The following is a 12,377-nucleotide window of genomic DNA, read 5'->3' on the forward strand; positions in this document are numbered from 1 at the left end:
TGTTTTTTTCTAATGATTTTTCCAAGGATTTCTATATTATTTTCTCCAGAGAGTTTTCCTGGGATATCTCCAAGAGTTTATCTAAGGCTTTGTCAAGTTGTCTACTCCAGTCATTACACTAAACACTTCAAAACATGCTATAAGCATTTCTATAGAAAATTCACTAGAAATTCAAGAAGGGCAGGATCGAACTCATAAAAATTTGGAGTTAGCAATTTTTCATGATTGTTTTAGCAATTCATCCAAGAGTTCTTCCAAGAACTTCTACTGAAAAATAATTCAGAGATTCCTTCAAAAGTACTTGACGAATTCACTTATGGACTACTTCATGTATACGTATGAATGGACCCAAATTCAATTTGTTATCATATTTATAGTACACCTCTCCCTAAGCCTAATGCAACCTGCCAACTAAAGAACCTGTTCCAAAAACACTAACGATATCCATACAATCCTGTATGAACTCGTTAGCAGAGATTCTATCAATGATTCATCTGAAATGTTATCTAATGATTCCCCACTGATGTCTATATGACTTTCTTAAACAATTCTTCCAACGATCTCTACATGAATTTATCCGGGAATTTGTCAAGTTGTTAGATATAGTAATTGCGCTGAAGATTCTTCTAAAATATTCTTCAAAACTTGGTTCAGGTATTTCTTCAGGGATTTCACCAGAAATGCATCAAGGGTAGGTTCAACACCAAAGGATTTCTGCAGGGTTACCTTAGCAATTCATCAAAGAATGCTTCTACTCCTACTGGTAATAATTCAAAATACCTAAAAAATTCCTTACGTACTGTTCCAGAAATACCATAGCAGCAGAAATGTTAAGGGATTCCAACAGGAACTTCTCAAATAATTATTCCAAACATTACTCCAGGAATTGTTTGATGGATTTCTTTGAAAACGACTAATGATATACCTCAAGGTAATCTGTCAAGGATCTCTTGAAGCCATTATGTTCCATGAATAATTTTAAGGAGTTATTTAAAAACTTTTTCAATCATGTTGCTACAGATAGCTGTTGATATATTGAGATGGACTAAAAAGGACATTGTTCAAATTTGTTTTAAAGATATTTAAGGATTCATTTATGTCTCAATCCAAGCTTGTTTTCTCAGAATTGCTCCAGAGATTTGCGGAGATTCTTGACAATTTACCCTTAGGAATTTTTTCAAGGCTACTTCTAGGCATTCCTTAAAATTTAATATTTGTAAGGTTTTCCCAGAACTCAAGAAGTACCTAGCTTAAATGTAATTCATCCGAACAAAGTCCGACAGATATTGTCATATTTTTCCAGAATTTTCTTCACGAAATATTCTGAGCATTCACAAAAGGTTTTTATTTCTGACAAATTTTCCAAAAAGTTGTTCAGAATATCTCTCGAAGCATTTCGCAGCATCCTTCAGATTTCAAATTCGTAAATTCAAATAAAGATTTAAGTTTGAATTCCATCATGGATTTATTCCGAGATTTTTCCAAGAAACCTTATTTGAACAGCTCAACAATATACTTCAGAAACTCCTGAAGGAATTTTTCTTCTTTAAGTAATCATTCTTTTGGAGTGCATAGAAGGTTTCTCCAGGGATTTATTTAAAAATTCTCCAGAGATTTCAGGAAATTATCCTCGATTTATCTGAGCGATTCCTTCGAAAACTCTTCTGGGATTACTCCAAGAACGTCTAAGATGTGCCAGGCGTTCGACTAGGATAATTTCCTCGGGTTTTCTTCGCAAAATTGCTGCACGAGTTCCTCAAAAGCTCTTTCAGAGATTCTTTACAAATACTGGAATCTGCAATAGATCTAGAAATTTCTTCGAAAGATTCATCTAGCGATCATCCAGTATCAATTATTTCTTTGAATACGTTTTCAATATTCCTTTATGCATCTACGCAGTATTTTATCATTTGGACGTTTCTCCAGGGATTGATCAAGCTATGTCTTAAAGAGCTTTTTGTGGAATTTTCTATGTTAGGGATTCTTTCAATGATTTATCTAACGATTCCTTTCGAACTTCATCTATGATTTTATAAGGAAATTTTTCTTCAAGTAATATACAGTATTGTACAAAACATTTGCTACTTTTTCGATTTTCCATACAAAATGACCAATTTTGATAAGCTATATCTCAGTTATTTATACATCGATTTGAATGAAATTTTGGTAGAATATTAGACATAACTTGAATTTGAACATATATTTTTGACTGATTTTTCCAATCACAAATTCCGAAGCAGTAACGGTTTGACTGGAGTGAAATTTTTGATGATTTCCTATAATTGACATAACTAAACATATTGAAGGATTAGCTTCATAGTATCTTCAACAAAGCTGTAGATTTTAACTAGATAAACTAGTTTGCTGAAGACAGTTTTTTGTGTAGGGCTATCAGATTTTGAGATGAATAGTTTTGAGTTTTTCGTCGAAAACTACATTTTAGTTAAACCGTTATTACTCATGAACTCATGATTGAAAAAATTATTCAAACAAATATGTTAAAATTCAAGTTATATCTGATGTTCTGTGAAAGTTTCATTTGAATCAGTCCATAAATGGCTGAGATCTAGCTTACCAAAGTTGGTCATTTTGCTTGGAAAATCGAAAAAGTTGCAAATGTTTTGTCTAATACTGTATATTTGTCATGGCATTGCTCTAGGAAATCCTTTAGAATCCTTTGCCACGAATTATTCCAAATAGTGCTTCAAGAATCGATTTAGATAATTCAACACGAAATCCTTCAGAGTTTCCTCTTGGATTTCTTCAAGCAAATATTTAGAAATTCCTCCTGGTGTCTCAGAAAGTATCAATTGAAGAGTTTTTTAAAAGATTTTTGAAGAGCCTCCTCAAGGACAGGCTCCAGGTTTTGAATTTCGTCAAGGTTAATTAGGAAATTCTGAACAAAATATTATTGGGAGTTCCCCTAGAGCTTTTCTTATAACGTTTTTGGCCAGTATTCCTCTTTGCTGGTTGTTTTTCTATGTAATTCCCCAGAGATTCTTTTGTAGGTGTATCCTGGCCTTTAAAATGGCCTCGAAGATTATTTCAAGAACTTTTTCAAAGTTCCTTCAAAAACTTCTCCGCGGATTTCTTATGATCTTCTTCAGGAAAACCTACGATGAAATTTCTCGAGCGTTTCGAATGAACAAGGGTTCGTTATAAAAATATCTCCAGATATTGTTCTAAATATTTTTGAAGAACTTTTCAATGAACTTTACAGTTGTTTCATTTGTTTTTTTTTTCAATGATTCATTTGGCAATTTTCCAGGATTGAAGTTATTGTTGACAAAGCTCTATCAGCAATTAATCCAATATTTTCTTCATTATTTCACCAAGGTATAGCACCGAGAAATCCTCCTAAAGTTCCTCTATGAGCTGTTCCATAAAATTTACAGAGAATTAATCAAGCTTTTTTTGCAAAAAAATACTTTGGATTTTTTAGTAATTGTATATGGGATTTCTCCACAAATTCCTTCAGGTAATCGTCGAATAAATCCTAATGAATTTTTTTGAGGAATTTATTTAGAGATTTTTTTTTTTAATTTTTAGCGATCAAATTTCTTCAAGAATTCATGTAGGCATTCTTTTATGAACTTTCAGAATTGGTTCTATAATATCAAATGATTATTACAAAGACTCAAGGAATCCTTCAGAAATATTCAAATGAACTTGTCTGACATTCCTACAAAAAAATACTAGGATTATATCTAAAGATTTATTGAGTCAGAATTCTTCAAGTTATTGATCTTGTTTATTAATCTATTTCAAAGAAGTCTTTAGTAATTGCTTCATAGATTTCTAAAGGAAATTTCTCATAAGATTGTTAAGGAGATTCTTGCCTAAATTCTTCACGTATTTTCATTTCGAATGAAAATTGTTGAAAATTCTTGAAGATTGCAATCGAGACACATCTAGGGCAATCCAAAGAAAAATGCATAAAGGAATGAATCCCGAATAAATACTTAAAGGAAGACCTTGAGAAATGCTAAAACAATCACTTTCTAAAGATTCCCTCAAGAATTCCTTTAAATATTTATTCAAAGGTGCCTCCTCAACTTATTTTTTCCTTGGATCGCTCTAGCCGTGTTTTAATTGCTTTGTTCTGGAGTTTCTATGTGATGTTTCTATCGGTTTCTCCAGAGATGATTTCAGATGTTTCGTCAATTTTTTTATTCATCCCTCAAATAATTTTCTTGGCAATTGGTATGATTTCGATGATTAACTTAGGGATTCAGACAATTCTTTGAAAACTTCTTTAGAATATCGTATAGGAATTGCTTCAAATCTTTCATATAGGGAATTCTCTACAAATTGTTACAGAGATGCAATAAGACCAGAAGTTCCGTAAAGAATTGCAGAACTGAAATTCCTCTAAGTGTTTCATTTGCACGATTCTCATAGAATTTTTCCGGGGATCTCCCTACCGTATTTTTTAAACATTTTTTTATACGATATATGCAAAAATTGTACAGTGAAATGATCCTTTTTGTAAATATTCCAGCAATTCCAATCCAAGGATTGCTCCCAGAGTTGTCCAAAATTCCTACGAGGAGTTGTCAAACCATTTTTCTTTAAATTCCTTCAAAGTTACACACGAAGTCTTCAAAAACATCTTCTATGATTCTGCTCACAGCACCTCCATTACATAGTCAAACGATTAAAGCTTAGACTCTTATCGAACGCTGCCACTCATTCAACGCTCTGATGTAAAGAGAATTTTAAAAGACAAACTTTTTCATCTTCATTTAATTCTAAACAATATTTCATAACCTCAAAGTAGTATACAAGCTAAACCTAAGTAGTGCTTTTTATATGGATACTTTTATCATTTTGCTATAAGTTTATTATTTTCAATCGTTCAGATTGTCATCGACCGATAAGGGGATCAAATTTCAAACATTCTGCTGAATAATGAGTTATGAATCAGTATGACGTTTTGACCATGACTAGTGCATTCGATTGAAAACAAAAAGAGCACGTGTTTGGTCCGTCTGGTGTCCGGAGGGTCATAAAATAGGGATTTGCACGAAATGTCGGCACGAGAAGTAGCCGCTTTATCGTTTTATTGTTTTGCTGCTAGGATTACATTTTTGCACGATTTGCACCTAAGAAGTATTTATCACCCAATTTATGTCCCTTACAAAACGAGAAAAGGGACTGTCCATAAATCACGCAGTCATTTTTTCGGATATTTAAACTCCCCTGCTCCCCGCTTGTGGTCTTTCGTTCCATACGAAAATAATGCAATTCGTATGAACCGTGGTTTTAAACACCCCATTTTCTCTCTAAATGACCACGTGATTTATGGACAGCCCCAAATCCAATGCAAAACACAATACAAACATATTCAATATTCACCTCTGTTTCAGGTTCTCCGGAACGAAAATGTTCCACCACGAGTGTCGCTTTTCGCGCCCGTACTTGCTGGTGAAGGCATCGAGCCCGTTCGCCGAACCGAAACTATCCAGACCATTGCCGGAGCCTTCCGCATTGTCCAGCGCCGAGGACATCCCCTTGCGCCGGCGTCGTTCCAGTTTGGTTTGCCACGAGGACGAACGACGCCGCTTTTTGTCATAGCCGGATCCGTTCACCGTAAGGTTACCATTACTGCCCCCACCGTACTCTGACTGACCGTTGGGATCCCCACCGAGGACAGCAGCTACACTTCCGGCTGGGACCGTGTAGTAGTGATCGGGTGAGTCGTTTTCAATGTCCGACTCGGTCGTTTTGTGGTACTTTTCGGGGATCGTCGCGATCGGGTAGTTGTGATTGTGAGATTTGGAATCGCGACGACCTCCGAGGAAGGCCACTGCAATGGAACTTCGTCGTTTGTTGCCTTTTTCGCCGTTGCCATTGTTGCGACCTCCGAGGAGGCCTATGGCTAGTGAACTCCGTCGCGGCGATTTGGCACTGAGTCCATTTTTGATGTTTAGTGCATTGGAGAACGGTTCATAGCTTCCATTCGAACCGCTTCCGGTGGCTCCATTGGGCGACGCCAATGGATGAATGTGATAGCTGTGTGAAAGTTCCGATTCGGCACCGGTGACTGTGTGAAGACTAGATTCCTCCTCCAGGGAGACCAATGTGGGGATCGAACCGGTGCTGAGATCCTTACGCGAGCGATACTTGCCCGGTGTAGAGAGTATACTGGTCATGGTTTCGGTGATGCTGTTTGGAGAAAGATTCATTATGAGGTTGAGCGAACATTTGTAAGTAGAGATGCAGGAGCTTGCTCAGAACCGATTTTATACCTCACCACCAAAGCATTTTTCCATTGTATATCTTTGTCATCTTCAACGAACACCCAGGTCTCTGAATGCAAACCTGTTTCTGACCCCGAATGCAAATGCCAAAGTCAACGAAACAAATAGGCACATAAATGATCACAAGTACACAGGTAAATCATAAAACACTGGAAACCTGGAGAAATAAATGCAACCAATTACTCTTACCAGACGGTCTGGTGAGAACCCGAAGTAACACAACCTCCAGACGGTGTTGATACCGCCAATGCGATGGTGTGTTTTGACCGTACCACAGCCAGTGTTGGGAAACTCGTGCTCGCGAGTAAAAAAATACTCACTCCCGTACTCGTTTGCGTGTAATACTCACGCTGTGAGTCACTCATTCCTTACTCTAACTCACGCGAGAGTATGACGTCATAACTCACTGCGAGTATTACTCACGTAAAGAGTAATACTCGCAGTGAGTATGACGTCATTACTCTCGGTGAGTGAGCAAGTTACTCTTTGTGAGTATGGTGAGTAACCAATTTCCATAGCAAAATAAAATTGTACATTAGTATGTTCTATACTAGGTGGATGACTTTAAATGTAAATAATTCAAAGTGTTTACAGTAGACCTATTCATATTTTCAAAAATGTCGGAAAATCAACCAGTCAACCAATATTTAGATTTTTCATGTTAAAATGAACTTCTGGTCAAAATTTCAATCAATTTGGAGAAAAATTAGGTGTGCTTCAAATCAATGATGTATTTTTAGGATAATTTCAAGCTATAAAAAATCATAACTACCGAACGGAACACCAAAAATTATTGAAAATACCTCTACACAGTAGTTGATTTAATTCTATGAACTTTTGTCGAACATGGTTTTACGATTGGAGCAAGTTTTAACATAGTTTGGTTGAGGTTTGTGCTTCGAGGTTCTTGAAAACCACTATTTTTAGGAAGTGTACTCTCTAAAAAACATACCTGTATGAAAATTTAGGATTTTTATCTTCCAGAACATGATGACTACACATATCTATAACTCAATACCGTTGAAAGTTACAAGTTATCTTACGAAAATAAATTGTAAAAAATAGTAACTTAGGAAGCACATAGGTGAATCCGCTGTGGAGGAGCAAAGAGCACCATCGTGAGCTTTGTGGAATGTAAAAAATGAACACGTTAGCACTGCTTTTTCTCAGTCGATGATGATGATTGTTTTCAAATCGTTCTGAATCGTCAATGAAATGCGATCAAAACAATCATCAATCGGAAAGAAAAAGCAATACTAACTTGTTCAATTCATTCAATCGTCGGTACATGTGTCATGCGTGATTTAAGGCGAAGTAGGCCGTCATTGAAATTTGTACGCGTCGTTGATGATTGTTGCTAATTCATCTCACGATTTCGAATCAAAGATAGTCAGTTGGTTTTGCACTGGCACTGCTGAAAAAGTATCAGCATACTTTATGCATGTTAGCGCGTACAGTGATACTTTTTCAAGTCAATATAAACTATCACGACGGAAATGCAAGCTGAAAAGTCATCATTGTTACCAAAACGAATGACGGGCTACTTAGCCTTAACTATCATCAGGTTGTGATGCAGTGCTCGATCTTTGGGCATTTTTTGTAATATATTGCCTTAGGTAACATGTAAGCTGTTAATGGTTAATGAATTCATAGCTTTACAATGTTCTATTCCCATTGACTATGGTCTGAAAAAAAATGTCAATGTGTGGTTTTTGTACCATATATATTCAAAAAACTGTGATTTCAGGGTACTGCGGAAAACAAATCTCGATCAAACAATTTTAAAACTCAATTTGATCTTATTAGCGTGTTCGACAAACTTTAACAGAGTAGAATTAGCTATCAAGTAGTGGTAATAGCAAGTTGTTTTGATTTTCCAAATGCTAGTTATGATTTTTCAAACCTTGATATAAGCTCAAAAACACATTTTCAACTTGAAGCATATTGAAATCTTTATCAAATGAGCTGAAATTTTGACAACACATTGTTCTTGGCATGATAATTCGGAATACTGCTTGACCGGTAGATTTACAGACATTTTTTCAAATATGAACAGGTCTAGTTTACAGCTGCTGTCGACTTCAGTGTGTATTGTGATATGCACTTTTAAAGTATGGTTGTTTAAACTTTACCGAATTCAGAGCCAGTTTTTCAAAATGGATAAACAAGTTATAATGGCGAAAGTCCAGTTGTGTTCAAATACTTTCCAGACCAATTTATTTCGTTTAGTGGCATAAAATAAATACTGTAACTTTTTATGAACGCGTTTATGTTATTGATATTCAAAGTTGAATTGAAATACAGTCATCTCTCCCTTACTCGATATTGAAGGGACCATAGAGCTAGGGAGGTATTGAGTTACAGAACACAAAACCAGTGCAACTGAGATCTAAGGGACCATCGAGTTAGCCATGAAAACCAACTTTTACTATGGTTCTCTAACTCGATATCGAGATACGGAATATCGAGTAAGGGAGAGTTAACTGTATTAGTAAAAATGGAATAAGGTACCGTGGGGCAAGTGGGTAATGGAAACCGTATAGTTGAGATTCTTCAAATTCTAAAGACCTAAAATTGAAATAAACGAGGTCGTCTTTATTTTATAACTTGACTCCCACCAAATATAAACAGTATGCTAAAATTGATCTTTATGTAAAAATGAAAAAAAATACAGAAAAAGTTTTTGCAAAATGTCACTTTTCACTTGCTCCACAAGTTTTTGAACAATAAATTGAAATTTAGTTATATTCACGATTTCTATTAACTTCAACATTAGTTAAGGCGTCCTGTTCCATAGGTAAGTAACATGTAAACAAAGAAAATTTTATTCTTGTCAATTCAATTTTCTTGTGTTCAGTTTCGGCTCTGTAAAATTTTCACCGGTCGTTATTTGTTTCTAAGAAAGTCGGATATGACATAAGATAACTCTTCAGGAGAAATTATTTTTTGGAACGGAATCCTTCAATAGTATTCGGATTCTTTTTTATGTGGATATACCCATACCCCATTTCTAAGTTTTGGACTAGCTTTACATTTACATTCCATGAGATTCCTGTGCGTGCTCTTATATTGCAACTTTTCAATCAACGTTTTCCTTTCCAACGTTCTTCTCTTTTAGAGAAGTTCCATGATTAGTAATAGCTTTTATCGCTTTGAGTATTGTGTTTCTTGAATTTGAAGCACGTTCCGATAATTGCGAACCTTGTTTACTAATAGCTACCTAAAAAAAAAACACAAATTCAATCTCTAATGAGATACTTTTTACTTGCCCCACGTGATTAGAAAATTGATGGTGTTCTAATTTATTTATTTTTATGTCTAGGTCGAATTAATCCCAAAACTTTTATTGTCAGTTTAAAACTGTCAGAGAGTACAACTTAGATGTGGTACAGAGAATTATTTTCTGCAACTTTTTTCTGCTGAACATATCAATACAAGATTGCACGCCGCCAACTTGTAACGGAGTAATAGTTGACAGGTAGACAATCTTTCACTCTATCATGCAATAATGGTTGAAAAATCGCAGGACTCTCTTATCTTACGATAGATACGATGCTCTGAATGGCCTCAAAGGTTTACGCATGAGTTTGAAACGTGAATACATATATTCAGTAAAATATACAAATAATTTTCACTTACCCCATTTACCCACTTGCCCCGCGGTACCTCACATAAATTTGGTTTGCGATTGGCATCTTGCCCATTTCATACGTAATTTAGCTTTTAAATATTTTCAGCAAACCTTATGTAATTTGCAAGTTTGTTCTAGAAAACTTGTATGCAACGTTGCCGAATAAAGATTTCTGATCAGAAAATTGTTCGGAATTTATTATATTTTGCTTGGTTTCTATATAGATGCTGAATGATAAGTTTATCCTCATTAAACCATTATACGGGCCTCTGATTATTGTTTGGTCATTACTGTTATGTGGTAAAAGCATGTTTGCATAATTTTTCAATATAGAATTTTCAATAGCGCTGTTTAAGGAATAGACATTTGAAAATGTATCATTTTCAACGTTTAATCTAGTCCCAAAATGAATAAAAAATAAATTAAAAATAATTTTCTGAAATATTTTTTAACATCTTCTTCGATTTTATCTAAGACATGTGGCACCTGACTTATTGTTAGATTTTTGCTCCTCTTTTATGATCTATGTGTTGTCAGAAAACCGAAAAAAAATGAAAATTGAAAAGCTGGTGCTGAAGTTGTCGCACAAAATATTGCTGGCAATACTGTTTGGCAGACCAATCAGCGGCTTATTAGTTTTGGCACGAAACTCAGATACGTTTTGTCGAGTCTGTGTCTCAGGTTTTTATTATTGCAGTAGTGCTGCATATCGTAAAGTAGAGAATAAAAAACATAGTCAATTGGCAAATAAATAAAGCTCATAGTTGATTAATGTGTAAATGCTCATATCATAAGTACATTAAGCTAAAAAGCAGAATCTGGCCCAGTAGAGGTGTAACGTCAGAAGAAAAGAGCATTTACGATGCAACATGCGCAGCGAAACACCAAACATAAATTACAGCTTGTGTTAAGAATTCATATTATACTAACGTTTTGCGTGGATCAAATAGTTTTTAGAATAAAATTTCCATGTTATCATTTGAATAAGGTCACCCCAAGAATAGCCTTACTTATTACTTATTATTTATTTGAGCCATTCGCAAGCTTTTAGAATATTTACAATATTTAAAGTGAGTAAAATTACTCACGAGTGAGTAAATGTTAGTCGAAAACTCACTCACGAGTATGAGCTGTACAACTGAAACTCACGACTGAGTATACTCACGCGAGAGTTCAAGCTGTACAACTCATACTCGTGAGTGAGTTTGCAGTTTTCAGTGAGTACTCACGAGTTTCTCAACACTGACCACAGCATGAGCAGTAGTGTGGGACAAAATTTAGATTCTCGCTCCAGTTCACTTTTTGGATTGCATTTAGGTCCTATACCAACTGTGCAAAATTTCAGCTCGATCGGAGAAACTATATTTTAGCGCCAGCCGTTCAAAGTTTGTATGGGATTTACTATGGGAAAACTTACTTTTACAAAGAAAAATCGCCAGAGGTCGCCCATTGTCATCTATAAAAATTCTAAACACAGACCTCGATAGGTATTTTTACGATGAAGAATATTGCCGAAGACCGCGAAACAATCCGACACTTGTGAAAAAAGCTATTCAATGAAAACCTATTGGCAAGGCGACGTTGATTAACACGTAAAGGAATAACAATAATAACAAAATCGGGCAAAATTTCCGGATAGTCTAAGCTTCATAACTTTTTTCACAAGCATCGGATTGCTTTGCGGTCTTCGGCAATGTTGTTCATCGTAGAAATACCTATCGAGATCTGAGTTCAGCATTTTTATAGAGGACAATGGGCGATCTCTGGCGATTTTTCTTTGTAAAAGTAAGTTTTCCCATAGTAAATCGCATACAAACTTTGAACGGCTGGCGCTAAAATATAGTTTCTCCGATCGAGCTGAAATTTTGCACAGTTGTTATGGGACCTAAATGCAATCCAAAAAGTGGACTGGAGCGAGAATCCAAATTTTTCATATAACCGTGTCCCAGGCTAATGAGCAGTTACTGCGAACGGTGAGCGGTCATTTACTCGACGTTTTATAGCATAAATAATTGGACAGAATAATCCTATAATAATATCGATCGCAATCGAATCGGTCAAGTGAGCGGCCATACAACTGGCAACAACGGTCGTATCGAGTGAAAAATTATCTGCTCTAAGTGGAGTTCGGCTACCGTATCTGTCCAAGATTGGCAGTAGGATCGAGGTTGGTTGGTGTAACAATCAAATTAGGATGAAAACATAACGAGGTCACACATTAAATCTTCAGAATAAATAAATCTCAAAAACTGGAAAGTCGTTAACAAATTTGAAAACCTGAAGAGTCGTTTAGACTAAGGACTTAATCGTTTGGTTACCACCAGTTAGAAATTAAAAAAAAAAAAAAAACAAATTTTCAGCATGATATTATTATCTAATAATACTACCAGTAATCCGTCCCTCATTTCTATGATCCTTCACTACTGCTTTCATTATTTAGGAACATTGTACAGTATGGCTCATAAAAAATGCAAAAATTGTTC

At 35.4% G+C, this 12,377-nt stretch overlaps 1 protein-coding gene across 13 annotated transcripts in view; it reads right to left on the reverse strand.

The window, feature by feature from the left end:
- The window catches only part of LOC5575778 (TLD domain-containing protein 2), a 635,746-nt gene that overhangs the window by 260,933 nt on the left and 362,436 nt on the right, over positions 1-12,377 (reverse strand). For 12 of the 13 annotated variants that reach the window (XM_021850049.1, XM_021850048.1, XM_021850052.1 and 9 more), the window contains one exon: positions 5,359-6,168. The exons of the other annotated variant lie outside the window; for it this stretch is intronic. In XM_021850049.1, coding sequence (XP_021705741.1) covers positions 5,359-6,155 — 797 coding nt within the window. In that variant the 5' untranslated portion in view covers positions 6,156-6,168. The remainder of the gene's footprint in view (positions 1-5,358; positions 6,169-12,377) is intronic. 13 annotated transcript variants of the gene reach the window in all.

Source organism: Aedes aegypti, chromosome 3, assembly GCF_002204515.2.
Source record: "Aedes aegypti strain LVP_AGWG chromosome 3, AaegL5.0 Primary Assembly, whole genome shotgun sequence".
NCBI classification, from domain to species: domain Eukaryota; kingdom Metazoa; phylum Arthropoda; class Insecta; order Diptera; family Culicidae; genus Aedes; species Aedes aegypti.